The sequence below is a fragment of the Schistocerca cancellata genome, chromosome 2, assembly GCF_023864275.1.
Source record: "Schistocerca cancellata isolate TAMUIC-IGC-003103 chromosome 2, iqSchCanc2.1, whole genome shotgun sequence".
Taxonomy (NCBI): domain Eukaryota; kingdom Metazoa; phylum Arthropoda; class Insecta; order Orthoptera; family Acrididae; genus Schistocerca; species Schistocerca cancellata.
The window spans coordinates 150,446,963-150,465,565 of NC_064627.1; the positions used below are offsets into that span (position 1 = coordinate 150,446,963).

General features: G+C 45.5%; 1 protein-coding gene across 1 annotated transcript in view; it reads right to left on the reverse strand.

Annotated features, from left to right (window-relative positions):
- Positions 1-18,603, reverse strand: part of LOC126152040 (neutral ceramidase-like) — a 243,401-nt gene that overhangs the window by 41,990 nt on the left and 182,808 nt on the right. Inside the window, exons 11-12 of the mRNA XM_049915981.1 lie at positions 12,246-12,413; positions 1,032-1,150 (exon numbers count right to left, since the gene is read on the reverse strand). Coding sequence (XP_049771938.1) covers positions 1,032-1,150; positions 12,246-12,413 — 287 coding nt within the window. The remainder of the gene's footprint in view (positions 1-1,031; positions 1,151-12,245; positions 12,414-18,603) is intronic.

Genomic DNA, 18,603 nt, shown 5'->3' on the forward strand with positions numbered 1-18,603 from the left:
ACCAGGTGGCATACACAACCATCAGGTTTCGTGAGCTCTGAAAACGCACAGAAATGAATTTGTCAACCGGCACGTTACAAAATTCTTAATGGTATAACGTTTCGTTATGCTGCTTATCGAAATTTTAATTTGCTTTAGTGACGCGGAATCGATATGTTCATTTTGTGATTTCCGTTTTTTATTCCTTTCAGTTTGTTCATTAGTATTTTGTAGGAGCAAGTTTTATTGGAATTAAGAGTGTCTATGGTTCTCTCAGATCCAAGTAATAATTTCATCACATTGTAAACAATCGCAACAGATGTATTCTTTCATGCCATATGTTTTTGTTCATTCCGAGTAGGAATCGATTGGAAAATGAAGTTGTAGTTGCAAGAAATATATTATGAATGACAAAAAATTGATGCTGTGTTTGTTGAAATTGTAATCAGCAGTTGCATTTGTAGTTTAAATCTTAAAGATTTAGTGAACATCACATGTGAGCTCTAGTTACCTAAGAAACGAGTTCAGCAAATCACTGCAGTGAAGTACCGTTAGCAACATCATAAATAAGTAGGTGAAGATTTAGATTTACTTCATGATTACAATTTGAGTTTATAATGAAACTAATATTCATCGTACTTGAATTAAATGCATTCAGAATAGATAAATTGTACTCGACTTCGTGTTCGCCTCCGTAGGTGAGTGATCAGCACGGCGTATTGCGATGTGAAGGAGCCGGGTTCGACTCCCGTTCTTCCAGGGATATATCCTTGGTGGGGGTACTGTACAGGGTGGACTTGGCCTCGGAAGGGCAACTGTGGAGCTATTAGAGCTGTTAGGAGCAGTTCCAAGGTCAAGGAATTCGTCAACGACTGGAAGAGCGGTATGCTAATGACGTGCTCCTCCACACGCACCTGATGACGTCTTTGGCAGAGGATGATATGTTGGAACTTATTTTTTCATAGTTAGTTGAGAACCATTAAAGTTACAGATCCCACGTAGTGCGCCTGCACTGTGAGTGGTACTGTCGGCAGAGAGAAAGAGGAACTCACTTCGTCTCCCAGACGGCGTCTGTGGCGACGACGGCCCAGTTTCCGGAGTAGGGGTGCTTCTTCTCCACAGTCAGGTACGACCCTCCGTGCTGCAAGTTGTTTCGCGGATTCCCTGCCACCTGTGGGAAGAGAAACAATTGTTGTCACAAGACCAAGCAGGCCAGTTTTGCATAGGATTTGCGAAATTTGCCTGATTTTGTGGGCTCTGGCTGTCGAAACGTTTACACTGCACATTCTTGTATTTGCTATCCCTCTTAATCTGCTCTTCATGTTCTTCATACACCTGCTACTTCACTTACTTATTCTTAAACGACAAATCAAGGACGAAAAATCAGCAGGTTATTTCGAGCACATGCCATATACCTTCAGTTAAGATTGCCGACTGCACGCTCACAAACAACAAGGAGAAATGGTTTTAAGCAATCCAAAATTCCTTAAAATATTTCAGTAATTGGGAGGTATATCGGAAACACGTATAACAACTACTGAAGCTAGTGCCACTATAGTCGACTGAAACTATGGGACTCAAAGTCTTACGGAATTCCAGTGTTTAGACTGAAACATTGGCCATGACTTGAATACTGTAGATACCTACGGTGTTCACTTCTGCTATAGTTGATGCAGGAGATGGAGAGCAGGTGTGAGACGACGAAACTGTTCTTGACGTAGACAGATAAGAGCATAGGCTGGGGAAAAGGGCTCCTGGGCCAAATAATTGTCGTAGCTTATTGTGACACTCTCTTCACGTGTGTGCATTCACATCTGTTGTAACGTGTTTAACTCCTTAACTGCACCAATAGCTTCAGTCGTCCTCCGTCTTAAGCTACTCAGCAAAATGAAGTAGTTGTAACATATGCCCGAAAATTGAGCTTCTCCCAGCATAGCGGATATTCAAATAACTCACGAGAATGCAATCGGATGTCTTCCTGGACAAACAACAATATTTCGGCAGCTGAAAGTGACGTCGTGGTGCACGACAGTTTAATCCCACAGCGGGCAGGATTGCGCCGATGAACAAAACAAAAGACGGCGTATGTAAGCACTAAACAAATTGCGCCACAAACTTTTTGCCTGAATTCTGCTTGGAGTTACGCTCTCTCTCTCCTTGGTTAAACAACAGAGCTAGAGCTAACTGCTCATTTCACACCGGATAAAGTCTGGCGTTGGTCTTCTATGCTAGGGTAGTGGTGCTAGTTGTTTACTCTGCGTCGTCTTTCTGCATATGCTGTATTTTTGGTTTTGTCAGGAGAGTAATTCCATACACGAGAGGACTAAATCACCATCTTCCTTGTTGAAATTCTGCATTAAGATGAACTTAATGACCGTCTGAGGAAGCACGGGGGGAGGGGAGTGTTATTTGATTTCCAGCATACACGGTTCCAATATCTAATGAGCGAATCCCGAATAGCTGTCCTACACAAGGTGCTAGTGGTGGTGGACTGTCGTTGGCTTCCCCGACCTGCTTTTTTTTAAACTCATCACCTTCTGCCTGGTTTGATAAAGTAGACATGAAATCCTCTCTTGCGCTGACCAGTTCACTTCAGAGTAGCACATACATCCTAAGTCTTCAGTTATTTCCAGAATGAAATTTTTGCTCCGCCACAGAGTGAAACTTTTATTCTGAAAAAATCTCTCCGGCTGTAACTAAGCAATGTCTCCGCAATATCCTTTCTTCCAGTAGTGCTAGTCCAGCAAGTTTCGCAGGAGAACGTCTGTGAAGATAGGAAGGTAGGGGATGAGGTTGTAACCTCCCCACAATACAATATACGGGGTGTTACAAGTGGGTAGGGCCAAACTTTCAGGAAACATTCATCACACAAAAAGAAAGAACATATGTTATGTGGACATATGTCCAGAAACGCTTACTTTCCATGTTAGAGCTCATTTTATTATTTCTCTTCAAATCACATTAATCATTTAATGGAAACACACAGCAACAGAAAGTACCAGCGTGACTTCAAACACTGTTACAGGAAATGTTCAAACTGTCCTCCGTTAGCGAGGATACATGCATCCACCCTCCGTCGCATGGAATCCCTGATGCGCTGATGCAGCCCTGGAGAATGGCGTATTGTATCACAGCCGTCCACAATACGAGAACGAGGAGTCTCTACATTTGGTACCGGGGTTGTGTGGGCAAGAGCTTTCAAATGCACCCCTAAATGAAAGTCAAGAGGGTTGAGGTCAGTAGAGCGTGGAGGCCATGGAATTGGTCCGCCTCTACCAATCCATCGGTCACCGAATCTGTCGTTGAGAAGCGTACGAACACTTCGACTGAAATGTGTAGGAGCTCCATCGTGCATGAACCACATGTTGTGTCGTAGTTGTAAAGGCACATGTTCTAGCAGCACAGGTAGAGTATCCCGTATAAAATCATGATAACGTGCTCCATTGAGCGTAGGTGGAAGAACATGAGGCCCAATCAAGACATCACCAACAGTGCCTGCCCAAACGTTAACAGAAAATCTGTGTTGATGGCGTGATTGCACAATTGCGTGCGGATTCTCGTCACCCCACACATGTTGATTTTGAAAATTTACAATTTGATCACGTTGGAAATTAGCCTCATCCGTAAAGAGAACATTTGCACTGAAATGAGGATTGACACATTGTTGGATGAACCATTCGCAGAAGTGTACCCCTGGAGGCCAGTCAGCTGCTGATAGTGCCTGCACACGCTGTACATGGTACGGAAACAACTGGTTCTCCCGTAGCACTCTCTATACAGTGACGTGGTCAACATTACCTTGTACAGCAGCAACTTCTCTGACGCTTACATTAGGTTTATCGTCAACTGCACGAAGAATTGCCTCATCCATTGCAGGTTTCCTCGTCGTTCTAGGTGTTCCCCGGTCACGAGTCGTAGGCTGGAATGTTCCGTGCTCCCTAAGACGCCGATCAATTGCTTCGAACGTCTTCCTGTCGGGACACCTTCGTAGGGGGACGAAAATCTAATGGTCATGGGCGACTGGAATGCAGTTGTAGGGGAAGGAGTAGAAGAAAAGGTTACAGGAGAATATGGGCTTGGGACAAGGAATGAAAGAGGAGAAAGACTAATTGAGTTCTGTAACAAGTTTCAGCTAGTAATAGTGAATACCCTGTTCAAGAATCACAAGAGGAGGAGGTATACTTGGAAAAGGCCGGGAGATACGGGAAGATTTCAATTAGATTACATCATGGTCAGACAGAGATTCCGAAATCAGATACTGGACTGTAAGGCGTACCCAGGAGCAGATATAGACTCAGATCACAATATAGTAGTGATGAAGAGTAGCCTGAAGTTCAAGACATTAGTCAGGAACAATCAATACGCAAAGAAGTGGGATACGGAAGTACTAAGGAATGACGAGATCGTTTGAAGTTCTCTAACGCTATAGATACAGCAATAAGGAATAGCGCAGTAGGCAGTACAGTTGAAGTGGAATGGACATCTCAAAAAGGGCCATCACAGAAGTTGGGAAGGAAAACATATGTACAAAGAAAGTAGCTGCGAAGAAACCATGGGTAACAGAAGAAATACTTCAGTTGATTGATGAAAGGAGGAAGTACAAACAGGTTCCGGGAAAATTAGGAATACAGAAACAAAAGTCGCTGAGGAATGGAAAAAAATAGGAAGTGCAGAGACGCTAAGACGAAATGGCTGCAGGAAAAATGTGAAGACATCGAAAAAGATATAATTGTCGGAAGGACAGACTCGGCATCCAGGAAAGTCAAAACACCCTTTGGTGACATTAACAGTAACTGTGGTAACATTAAGAGTGCAACGGGAATTCCACTTTTAAATGCAAAGGAGAGAGCAGATAGGTGGAAAGAACACATTGAAAGCCTCTATGAGGGTGAAGATTTGTCTGATGTGATAGAAGAAGAAACAGGAGTCGATTTAGAAGAGATAGGGGATCCAGTATTAGAATCGGAATTTAAAAGAGCTTTGGAGGACTTACGGTCAAATAAGGCAGAAGGGATAGATAACATTCCATCAGAATTTCTAAAATCATTGGGGGAAGTGGCAACAAAACGACTATTCACGTTGGTGTGTTGAATATATGAGTCTGGCGATATACCATCTGACTTTCGGAAAAGCATCATCCACACAATTCCGAAGACGGCAAGAGCTGACAAGTGCGAGAATTATCGCACAATCAGCTTAACAGCTCATGCATCGGAGCTGCTTACAAGAATAATATACAGAAGAATGGAAAAGAAAATTGAGAATGCGCTAGGTGACGATCAGTTTGGCTTTAGGAAAAGTAAAGGGAAGAGAGAGGCAATTCTGACGTTACGGCTAATAATAGAAGCAAGGCTAAAGAAAAACCAGACACTTTCATAGGATTTGTCGACCTGGAAAAAGCGTTCGACAATATAAAATGGTGCAAGCTGTTGGAGATTCTGAAAAAAGTAGGGGTAAGCTATAGGGAGAGACGAGTCATATACAATATGTACAACAACCAAGAGGGAATAATAAGAGTAGACGATCAAGAACGAAGTGCTCGTATTAAGAAGGTTGTAAGACAAGGCTGTAGCCTTTCGCCCCTACTCTTCAATCTGAACATCGAGGAAGCAATGATGGAAATAAAAGAAAGGTTCAGGAGTGGAATTAAAATACAAGGTGAAAGGATATCAATGATACGATTCGCTGATGACATTGCTATCCTGAGTGAAAGTGAAGAAGAACTAAATGATCTGCTGAACGGAATGAACAGTCTAATGAGTACACAGCATGGTTTGAGAGTAAATCGGAGAAAGACGAAGGTAATGAGCAATAGTAGAAATGAGAGCAGCGAGAAACTTAACATCAGGATTGATGGTCACGAAGTCAATGAAGTTAAGGAATTCTGCTACCTAGGCACTAAAGTAACCAATGACGGACGGAGCAAGTAGGACATCAAAAGCAGACTCGCTATGGCAAAAAAGGCATTTCTGGTCAAGAGAAGTCTACTAATATCAAATACCGGCCTTAATTTGAGGAAGAAATTTCTGAGGATGTACGACTGGAGTACAGCATTGTGGTAGTGAAACATGGACTGTGGTGCTATAGACGAATGTTGAAAATTAGGTGAACTGATAAGGTAAGGAATGAGAAGGTTCTACGCAGAATCGGAGAGGAAAGGAATATGTGGAAAACACTGATAAGGAGAAGGGACAGGATGATAGGACATCTGCTGAGACATGAGGGAATGACTTCGATGGTACTAGAGGAGCTGTAGAAGGCAAAAACTGTAGAGGAAGACAGAGATTGGAATACGTCAAGCAAATAATTGAGGACGTAGGTTGCAAGTGCTACTCTGAGATGAAGAGGTTAGCACAGGAAAGGAATTCGTGGCGGGCCGCATCAAACCAGTCAGTGGACTGATGACAAAAAAAAAGTCTTGATACACGTCAGTTCCCTGTTGTTCAGGCGTCAGTGACAGTTCTTTGAAGTATTCAGTCGTTAGTGGTGAGCATGTTAGGTGGATTCGGAACTGTGCAACGGTCTCCTTCAACAGGTTCCATGCATGCTTAATTGCGTTCTTGACTGGGGACTGCGCTGGTCAATGCACTGGGTTGATGTATCTTTGAAAGTACCGAAACCTTGCCTCATCATCGACTAGGATGAAGTTGTCACCGACGTCACGTCAGTAGGGTCTAATATTCGTTCGTAGGACCTCTTGGAGGTATCGGGAAGCAGTCAAATTGCCGTAGTTGGGAAATAGAGGGGTCTGCCGGTCCATCATTATTGCCACTCAGAACATTACACTTCCACCTACAAATGGATGGACTTCCTGTAGCTACGGGCGTTCCTGGTGTCGTTTAGCACTTCTCCAAACCCCAGTACGTCTACTGTCCAGTCGTAAACCAGCCCTGGTCTCGTCAGCAAACATGACATTATTCCACTCTGCGAGTCGACAGTTGGTGGAAACGATCCTGCATTGGTGTTGTCATACGAGGACGACCACTGCGAGGTCTTTCGTACACATTCCCGTCTCTCTGTACATCCTCTACACCTTAGACACACCACTTTGAAGGACCTCAAACCGATCGGCAGCATCTTTCTGTGTATGACCTGATGAAAGTAAAGTCACTATCCCGACTCTATCAAAGTGTTGCATGCCTCTAGTGACATGTTACTGCAACGCTGAACACAAACTGAATGAAGCTATTGTTGATACTGAACTACTCCTGGTATGGTGCTGGGGCAGCAGTATGTTTACGTGAATGGGAAACAGCCGCAAAGCATGCTAATAGTAATCACCTTTCACTATATGGGCTCTAACTGGAAAATGCATGAAGTGCCTACTACAGTGAAACCTCTAATATCGTAGACTGCATTTTACGACAGTACTCCAGACTTTTATTGAAGATGAACCACACAAGCTGTCTTATGAACGGAGGTCACACAAACCAAATGCAGCACTAACAAACCTGAAAATGCCACGAATCTGCGTAATAGTAGATGTCGAACGAAACCAGACGCTCTGCTATGATCATAATAGTTACCTGCCGTGCAGTCACCTGCTGATACTCCCGGTATTGTACTGTAAATACAGTGCACACGAGTATTTCGTTCGGTAGGTGGTGCATAAGTATCTGATGCATCGAATGACATCTACCGGTGTCATCTGATAGTGAAAAGGGTGTGTCTATCACTATCACTGTGGCCTCTTGTCTGTCGTCATGACTGGGGGAGATTACGGTCTACTGGCGTCGCCTACAGTTGTTCAAATAAACAAACAAAAAAGCTTTTCTACCGTAGCACACACACGCTGAATCTCTGGAGTGGGCGGCTTGGATGCTGTAACGATCTTGATGAGTGGCTCAGAGTTCGCAGCTCGTGGTCTTGCGGTAGCGTTCTCGCTTCCCGCGCACGGGGTCCCGCATTCGATTCCCGGCGGGGTCAGATATTTTGTCTACCTCGTCATGACTGGGTGTTGTGTGTTCTTCATCACCACTGACTCGCAAGTCGCCGAAGTCAAAAGGACTTGTAATACGGTGACCGAACTTCCCCGCATGTGCCTCCCCGCCAACAATGCCATACTTTCATTTCATTTCATTTCAGTGGCTCAAAATGTGGTGTTTGTTCAGCTAAACAAACGGTCCAGGCCTATTCTGTCCTACAAAATACTGACCGATGGTCTTACGACACAGGCTTCCTTCTAGTGCAGTCGGTATCTAACATCGTTGTGTCGTTAGCATAAAAGGCAACCTACATCTACGTGTAAATCATACTCAGCAAACCACCTAATGGTGTATGTTGGATGGTAGTTTCGGTACCATTATCTGATCCCTCCAACCTTGTTCCACTCGCGAATAGTGCGCGGGAAGAATGATTATCGGTAAACCTCCGTATAGGCTCTAATTTCTGTACCTGGTCGTAGGTCGTGTTCAAAAAATGAACAGCATGGAGACAGAAGTGATGACACTTTCTGCAAGCCCTGACAATCATTTTGGAGGACAATGCTCAAGCACGTACTGTGCGAACTGTTACTGATATGTTTGACTGATGGGGCTGCTAATTGCTGTACCATCTACTGCACTCCCCTGAATTAAGCCCTCGGTAAGTTTAACTCGGTTTCTAAACTGAAGGAAACATTTCACGGCATTCGCTTCAGAACTGCTACAAATTCGTCGGGCAATAGACCGCGGCGCTCGAACTGTAAACTCAACTGGCACTGCTAACAGTATCCTACGACTTCCACATCGCTGGAAACGGGTTATACACAATCCTGGTGACTACTTCGAAGGTCAGTAAAACTTGGAAACACGTATCTAGTTTGTACGAGCTGTAAATAAATAGTTGTCACTATTAGAGTTCCAAACCTCGTATTAGGAAGCTGTACCGTCTTACAGAGCACACCAAAAGTGGTGGAGCACAGAGCTTGCATCGGATGGAAGACGAGGGATATCCACCTTCACTCCTAACGGCATGACGTGGCGCTGGCTGCTCTAAACTCGTAGGTGAAAGCAGCCTCTCTGTAGGGGTGCATTCAGGCCCGTCAGACGTCATGTGGTGGGCAAGAGAGGGGGGAGGGCGGTGGGAGAGGCTCTGGCGACATTTGCTCTCAGCTGAAGCCAGAGAGTCAGCCCCCACCTTGGCTGACGATGGTTGCAGCCGTGGCGCCCCCCAGCATGACGTGGCTTCGAGTCGTGGCGGCTGCCAATACAACAGCTGATGACAGCGGTACGGTAGTCACTGCGGTCCCTAAGGTTCATGATGTGTATGGAGCAGACCCTCATCTTTATGGTGACTCTTTTAATACTGATGCAAGTTTTCCTATTCTATTACCATTAAACATGATCATGACAACCATACTGGCTGCATCAGTAAGCTACTCAATTATAAAGTTAGGCCAAGTGCCTTAGTTCTGACAAGTAGCAAGTCTCCTAAATTTTAAACTTGGAATAAGTGGAGGAGGAAGTGTTTCAACACCAGTGCCGGCCGCTGTGGCCGAGCGGTTCTAGGCGCTGCAGTCCGGAACCGCGTTGCTGCTACGGTCGCAGGTTCGATCCTGCCTCGGGGATTGATGTATGTGATGTCTTTATGATAGTTAGGTTTAAGTAGTTCTAAGTCTAGGGGACTGATGACCTCAGATGTTAAGCCTCATAGTGCTTAGAGCCATTTAAACCATTTTTTTTTGTAACGCCAGTTGGGTTGGGGGAAATTATTGAAGAACATCAAAAGTGAACTTAGGGGAAACGTGAATGCGACACTTTCAAAGCGAGCTCCAAAATAACTTGTTTAAATCATGATGACAGAAGGGCAGTTGTTTGAACTTAGGGAAAAAGTGCCAAAGGTGTGCTTCCGGTGTTTGAATTGAAATACCATGATGCTATATGTCATATTTTTGGCCGTTTTGAATTTCCTGCCAGATTTAAACTTAGGATAACAACTATTTAAATGCTCACATCAAAGGGGAAAACTCTGGAATTTTGAAAGTGACCTGACTACTGAAAATAGCCACACATGTCAGAGAGAATAATGAAAACTAAAACTAAACTCCTCCCGAACAGGCCATGAAGGCCCAAAGGTACCGACCAGCCGCCGTGTCATCCTCAGCCCACAGGCGTCACTGAATGCAGATATGGAGGGTCATGTGGTCAACACACCGCTCTCCAGGCCATATGTCAGGTTCCGAGACAGGAGCCGCTACTTCTCAATCAAGTGGCTCCTCAGTTTGCCTCACAAGAGCTGAGTGTACCCCGCTTGCCAACAGCGCTCAGCAGACCGGATGGTCACACACCCAAGTTGTGGCCCATTCCGACAGCGCTTAACTTCGGTGTTCTGACGAGAACCCGTTTTACCATTGTGGCAATGCCGTTGGCAGAGAGAATAATAGCTTGAGGTAAATGTGTTAAGTAGGTCAGCAGATTGGTTGCTTCCTTTTGTCATAGCATCTTGGATTCTAACATCGTTGCCCACATCTCGTGGTCGTGCGATAGCGTTCTCGCTTCCCACGCCCGGGTTCCCGGGTTCGATTCCCGGCGGGGTCAGGGATTTTCTCTGCCTCGTGATGGCTGGGTGTTGTGTGCTGTCCTTAGGTTAGTTAGGTTTAAGTAGTTCTAAGTTCTAGGGGACTGATGACCATCGATGTTAAGTCCCATAGTGCTCAGAGCCATTTGAACCATTCTAACATCGTTGAGACTGTGCCAATATTGCAGGCCACATGTCTTGGAGTATATACCTAGCAGAACTATTTTACTTCCGCAGTGGAGTCATTGGAAATCCCAGTGGCCATCTTGAATTCTGTATTTAGCACAAGTGACCTACTTCCACCACACATGGCAACATGCGATCCTGGATTTATGCAAAAAAAATGGCTCTGAGCACTATGGCACTTAACATCTATGGTCATCAGTCCCCTAGAACTTAGAACTACTTAAACCTAATAACCTAAGGACATCACACACATCCATGCCCGAGGCATGGCGACCGTAGCAGTCGCGCGGCTCCGGACTGAGCGCCTAGAACCGCTAGACCACCGCGGCCGGCTGGATTTATGCATTTGCCGCCAGTTTATATTTAGGACAACAGCCCTACCTCCACAGTGTATGTTTTGGGGGAAAACCTTGTAGCACAGTTGGGTTACTTATGAATTTCCTGCCATTTTATACACAGGAACATTGGCATAAATTTCCCAGCAATATGTGATGTTATCAATGACGTCACAGGGTGAGACGAGATTGGGAAATCTGACGACAACGCATCTAATGCCTGAACCTGCACACTGTACCTACGCAGACTGCACATTCTGACCATAAATAATGATGCACAAGTTAGAACCACGTAACACGGCGTAATAACAGACATAAAAGGAACCTAAGTGACAGAAACCGGAGATGATCGACTTCCTTTATGAATGGCAAACGTCCTTAAACCCGACAGGAATTGCTGCTGTCAGTGAATGTAAGTGTCTCTCAATAAGATTCCCAGAGAAAATTGCGAAGGATGTTGCATGCGTTGGACATTTCTCACATTGGGGCACGAAACTGCATGACCTCAGTGGCCCAAACAAGAGTGAAACTGAACAATATCTAACTAGGGGCGTGCTGTGTGGTTCGACGAGTTGCAATTTTGGCTCTTTTCAGATGATGCAATGCGTCTAGTGGAACGACAACTAAATGAATCTTTTAACTTAGGTGTGAAGGGCGCAGTTCAGATCAGAGATTCACTGTAATTTTTGGCGAGGAGTTCTTCATACCACGAATTGGACCCTCTCATACAGGTTACTACGTGCGTGAAGTAGGAAGTTCTTTTCTACATTATCCGTGACTGAGTGTTGCTCTATCTTCCACATCTTCTTGATGAGTAAGCTGGGGACACGCCCATCTTCCAAGATGACAAAAGGCATGTTCACAGGATTGCATACACTTGCTCCTGCCCCGAGGAACCTTCGGACATCCTATGACATCTCGATTAACCCGCTAAATCCTCCTATCGAAATCCCATAGAAAATGTCATGGAGTATTTGGAATCGCGAGCGAAACGAAGCAGTCCAAATCACCGAAATTTGGTAGCGCTGCGAGATCCAGTCTCCAGTCAGTGACTTCAGATTTATGTTGCATAGGTTACCTTGAGAAGCCTGTACACTCTCTTCCTCCGAGTTGAGACGCTGTTCCACGGTACTTGTTGGGGCTAATATTTTGGTCAGTGTGCTTATTAACAGAATGCAACGAGAACGGGAGAAAATTAGTGACACTGTGCTGTTGGGCTTCGTTGGCCAGACAGACTTGTTTACTCACGAAAGTGGCGGTGACGGTGTCTCCGGGCCTGGCTGTGGCAGGTGGCTGCTGCACCACGTACCCGAACGGTGACCGCCACGGGGGCAGGTCGTACACCACTCCTGGCGTCAGCTGGATCACCTCCTTGGACAAGTCTGGCGGCGACGGTCCAGGTTCCAGGGTGCTACTCTGCAACATTTCGAAACTGGAAATTTGTGGTGAGTTCTTATGGGACCAAACTGCTGAGGTCATCGGTCCCTAGGCTTACGCACTAGTTAATCTAACTTAAACTAACTTGCGCTACCGACAACACACACACGCCCATGCCCGAGGGAGGACTCAAACCTCCGACGCCGGCCGCTGTGGTCGAGCGGTTCTAGGCGCTGCAGTCCGGAACCGCGGGACTGCTACAGTCACAGGTTCGAATCCTGCCTCGGGCATGGATGTGTGTGATGTCCTTAGGTTAGTTAGGTTTAAATAGTTCTAAGTTCTAGGGGACTGATGACCTAAGATGTTAAGTCCCATAGTGCTCAGAGCCATTTGAACCATTAATTCGGAGGCGACCATAAAGAACTCGACAGAAACGGCAAACACAAAAGAACTGCGTTGCACGAGAGGCAGTGAGTGTGTCACGCGTGTGATTAGGCCAACTAGATACATTTCGCCTGTACGTAAAGAACAACGAACTCGGTGTTATTTATGTTAAAGGAAACCTGGTCAGAATTATTGTAATATTTTGGTGGAAATCGATGAAGTAGTAGAAATTCGACAGGACCCGTCACTGCACGTCAGTAACATGTACCTTGAGCGTAAACTTCCCTTCCCGTGATGTCACGAACGGTTAGTCCGATGCCTATAACTTTCTACAGCATAATAAACATTTTCATAATCAAACAGGAAGGACAGTTTACAAGATATGTATTAAATCCACGAGAATTTCCGTAAAAGTTCACTTTACTCTAAGTTTTGTATTGTCAATAACTTCGAGAGTATGGAGGGTTTGAACTATTGAGCGCTATTGCAGACACGTCGAATTCTGAATGCACGGTCTCGCGGCGATAGGAATTAATAACTAGTTCGTGGTAATTGAACCAGGTGACGCCGCTGGAGCCTAGACAAAAGTTTATTCATTCACTAGCTGAGTACCTGGCGTTACCGAAGTATTAATTTATTCCAATCTTCTATTAGTCCATCTATTCCTTCCCCCCTCTCTTTCTCTGTCCATCTCCCCCCCTCCCCCACCCAATTCCCTGCCAGTCTCCTTCAGTTCCTCTACCAGTACGTCTCCTCCCTTTTCATTCCTGTGCCCATCTCCTCTTCTCTCCTCTGTTTCTCCACCTCCTCCTCTTTCCTTTCTCTACCCATCTCCTCCTCTCCTCCTCTCGCGTCCATCTCTGTCTATTCCTCCCCCTCCCCATCTTTCCACCTCTTCCTCCTCCTATCTGCATCTTTGTCCTCCTTCCCCCTCATTATCTGTCCATATCCTCATTCTCCATTCTTTTCCCACATTATCGCATTCATTCCAATAGGAGGCTGGTGGTTCTTATGCCCACACTCTTTCCTTCCCGATTGTAACCGCACGTAAGACTTGACTGAAGTCATTCCAGCGGTTCTGGATGACGTTTTACCCATACACGCATGTCAAATAAGTTTCACATGCGTTTAACATATTTCACTCGAAATCGTACACATATTTCACCTGTATCTATAGCCAATTGCGCCCTTCAGTTACCGGGTCAATGTTTGTTAGTCATATCTCGTGAACCGTGCGTCGTACAATAATACAATTTCGTAGATACTTTCATCGACATATTTGGACAATGTCTGTGAAATACACTCCTGGAAATTGAAATAAGAACACCGTGAATTCATTGTCCCAGGAAGGGGAAACTTTATTGACACATTCCTGGGGTCAGATACATCACATGATCACACTGACAGAACCACAGGCACATAGACACAGGCAACAGAGCATGCACAATGTCGGCACTAGTACAGTGTATATCCACCTTTCGCAGCAATGCAGGCTGCTATTCTCCCATGGAGACGATCGTAGAGATGCTGGATGTAGTCCTGTGGAACGGCTTGCCATGCCATTTCCACCTGGCGCCTCAGTTGGACCAGCGTTCGTGCTGGACGTGCAGACCGCGTGAGACGACGCTTCATCCAGTCCCAAACATGCTCAATGGGGGACAGATCCGGAGATCTTGCTGGCCAGGGTAGTTGACTTACACCTTCTAGAGCACGTTGGGTGGCACGGGATACATGCGGACGTGCATTGTCCTGTTGGAACAGCAAGTTCCCTTGCCGGTCTAGGAATGGTAGAACGATGGGTTCGATGACGGTTTGGATGCACCGTGCACTATTCAGTGTCCCCTCGACGATCACCAGTGGTGTACGGCCAGTGTAGGAGATCGCTCCCCACACCATGATGCCGGGTGTTGGCCCTGTGTGCCTCGGTCGTATGCAGTCCTGATTGTGGCGCTCACCTGCACGGCGCCAAACACGCATACGACCATCATTAGCACCAAGGCAGAAGCGACTCTCATCGCTGAAGACGACACGTCTCCATTCGTCCCTCCATTCACGCCTGTCGCGACACCACTGGAGGCGGGCTGCACGATGTTGGGGCGTGAGCGGAAGACGGCCTAACGGTGTGCGGGACCGTAGCCCAGCTTCATGGAGACGGTTGCGAATGGTCCTCGCCGATACCCCAGGAGCAACAGTGTCCCTAATTTGCTGGGAAGTGGCGGTGCGGTCCCCTACGGCACTGCGTAGGATCCTACGGTCTTGGCGTGCATCCGTGCGTCGCTGCGGTCCGGTCCCAGGTCGACGGGCACGTGCACCTTCCGCCGACCACTGGCGACAACATCGATGTACTGTGGAGACCTCACGCCCCACGTGTTGAGCAATTCGGCGGTACGTCCACCCGGCCTCCCGCATGCCCACTATACGCCCTCGCTCAAAGTCCGTCAACTGCACATACGGTTCACGTCCACGCTGTCGCGGCATGCTACCAGTGTTAAAGACTGCGATGGAGCTCCGTATGCCACGGCAAACTGGCTGACACTGACGGCGGCGGTGCACAAATGCTGCGCAGCTAGCGCCATTCGACGGCCAACACCGCGGTTCTTGGTGTGTCCGCCGTGCCGTGCGTGTGATCATTGCTTGTACAGCCCTCTCGCAGTGTCCGGAGCAAGTATGGTGGGTCTGACACACCGGTGTCAATGTGTTCTTTTTTCCATTTCCAGGAGTGTATATTGGTAATAGATTTAGTAGCAAAGAAGAAATAAATTTGAACGATATGTGTGATGATGGAGTTTTTCAAGCACCTAGTGTTTATGATGTCATGTCTCCTGAACTATATGTCGTACAATGGTCTATTTTTCTATGTCCATCCAGCTGCACTGTAGATACTGTGTACGAAATAGAGTTAGTAACAAGGAATTAATAAGTTAAAACGTTACATGTGATGAGTCAGTTTTTTCTAACATTTGACGTGACATGTCCTGAAATATGTGTCATAATATATCATTTTCCTGATACATTTAGTAGTATTTGCGAATACTGTCTGCGAAATATGTCACCAATACATTTTGTCGTAAAGAAATGATAAATTAAAACTACAATTTCATGTGACAGTTTTATTGTAGGAATAGCGAAAACATAGTAAGTAATAAACATATTCCCTTTCATCATGTTGTGGGGCTTGTCAGGGAGGAAAAATTTCGTAAAGGTTTGAAATATATGTAAAGTTTGTTGCAGGTCTCTAAGAGCTCTCATTCTCAAATGAATTAAGGATAGTCTCACGTCGCTGTACCACTTTCTCACCCCACCCCCATCCCTTTGATAGGTGAGCGATTCCTACCGCACAGTGATTATTTCCAGACTGTAAATGATACGTGTACCAGGTTTGGTTGAAATCCAGTGGTTCTGGAGAAAATGAGAAACATAAATACGTACATGCATATGTATATCTATTTTTATAATTAGCATTTATGTCACCGTGAGAGGAGGCAGTCATTCATTACATACCTCTACAGGGAAGAAACATTGCGTTCCATCAAACGCCTCTTCCTGCTACGCGGCCGAGATGAGAACAAGATTCCTCGATTTGCGTTGTGAGCCATCACATCAACACCTCTGCGGACAGAACAATCTAAAGTGCCAGTGCTGCACTGCTGTAGTAGAGGCTACATTTCATTAGGAGGCAGCTGGATTCAGATGGTTGCGAGTTACTGCCTGTCCGCTCACAACTGACAGAGGTATTCTCGAAACTAGACTGGGAGTGGATCGACGTGGGGACTGTAGCGCAACAGGTGTCATAGTAGAAGAAGAGCACAGAAAAGCAGAAAGAAAAACTCATCCAGCTATCTGAACAACAGCATGCTGCGGAATAAAAATCAACAGAACGAAGTGTCATCAATATGACGGAAAGAGATATCGACTTGGATGCTATTTCGGCACTTAAGAAAGCCAGAACGCCTGGAATGCACAAGATAGCTCGTCACTGTAGCTGCTACTACGTCAGCCGAATAGTACGTACACACTGCGGAGCAACGCCGGAGGGAACACAAGAGATGCTGATGTCCAATAGGAAATGATCATTGGTTTTCAGGCCAAGGATGGAAGCATTTCCGAAACAGCTATGTTTGTAAACTGTTTACATGCTACTGTGGTTTAAGTATACCGTGCAAGGCAAAATCGCGCCGTCCAAAACCGGCCCCAAGGCAACTATAGTTCACCATGGGCCATAGATGACAAGGATGAACCACGGCTGCAGAGATGCAGTCCGGCGAATAGACGTGCAACTGTTGAATAACTGACCGACCACATGAGCCAAGGTGCTACCAACGGCATACTATCAACCACCGTTCAGCTAATATTGCGTATGGGCCTGCATAGCAGGCGCCTTGTTCATGCATCTATAAGAACTGCTGTTCATCAGCAATTAAGGCTGGAGTTTGCACGCCATGTACTGCAACTGGACATCAATTGAGTGGCGAGAGGTGCCCCTTTTATGCTCCACCAGACAGAGAGCAAACATCCTGAAACAATCATCTGAAAGCTACAGGCCGGAGGAGGGAGCGTTATGGTCTGGGGAACGTTTCCGTGGCATTCTCTGGGTGATATCGTCATTCTGAAAGGCACAATGGATCAACGCAAGTGTAGATTTATGATTGCGGATCATGTCCACCACTAGGTACAGTTTCTTTTTCCTCGCAACAATGGCATCTACCAGCAGGACAACGCAAGGTGTCATACAGCTCGCAGTGTACGTGAGTGGTTCGAAGAGCAACAGGATAAGTTTACCATACTCCTCTGAACACCAAACTCTCCGGATTTAAATCCAATCGAGAATGTGTGGGATACCTGTCAGTACCTTTCAGGCCAAACTGACTGTCTTTTTGCACGTTTCGCAGGAGTCCACCCGGAAAAAGGTTGTTATTCAGGCTTTTGATAAGTTGTCACATTAATGTAACTGGACAGTGTAAAAGAAGCTACAGAAATAAAAAAATCTGAAAACACCATTTGTAAGGACGGTGGTTTGCAGTTCAGGACAGGCTGGAACCAGGCCCTAGCTAGGATGGAGCGGGCGCGCTGGACGCGTGACGAAAACATTACCATATTTAGCAAGGATGTGAGCACTAGTGATGTCACAACCAGAAATGCGGCTATATAACGGCGACAGCAGTCATTTATCACTTGACAGTGACTGAGGAAAGTTCGGTCGAAACCTAGTGGGGTTTTGACTGTATCATACGGCTGGAAGCCATAGTACATTGTATTAACGTCGAATTTTGTTGGATTTGGTTGATAGTAAGATTTCTTCCAAGGTGTACGTCCGCAGTAGCGCTACGATTGTTGAGCACTCTTACCAATTTTACTGCGAAATACTACCAATGCAGGTGATCAAGATACAAATTATATGAGATAATTAACAAACTCATATCTCTGGTAATGACCTTATACACATAGGAAGGTCTGATGGTAATTTGCGAAGTGAATGTGTGTAAGTTTGACCTTATACGAGCGATTAGCTTTTGTTATCAAAATAATTTAGGAAAAAAAGAAAATAGAGAAACATTATTTTGGAACTGTTCTTATCTCAAATTTTTCCCCTCGCTGGTAGGATATAATTTTGATTTAATGTTTAATTGTGACTAAATTTTTATGGCGCAGCAATGTGCGCAATCTATGTATAGAAGCCCTTCTGCTAATCAATCGTTCTGAGTCCTGAATTTTGTTGAAATAAACTAGTTAATAGTGGTCGAAAGCCTACAAGTGTAAATTTAAAATAGTAATTTGATGATGGACAAGTTATTTTTCACAGATTTGATAAACTGAGAATGACATTGAGAGATCTGCGTGATTTCTT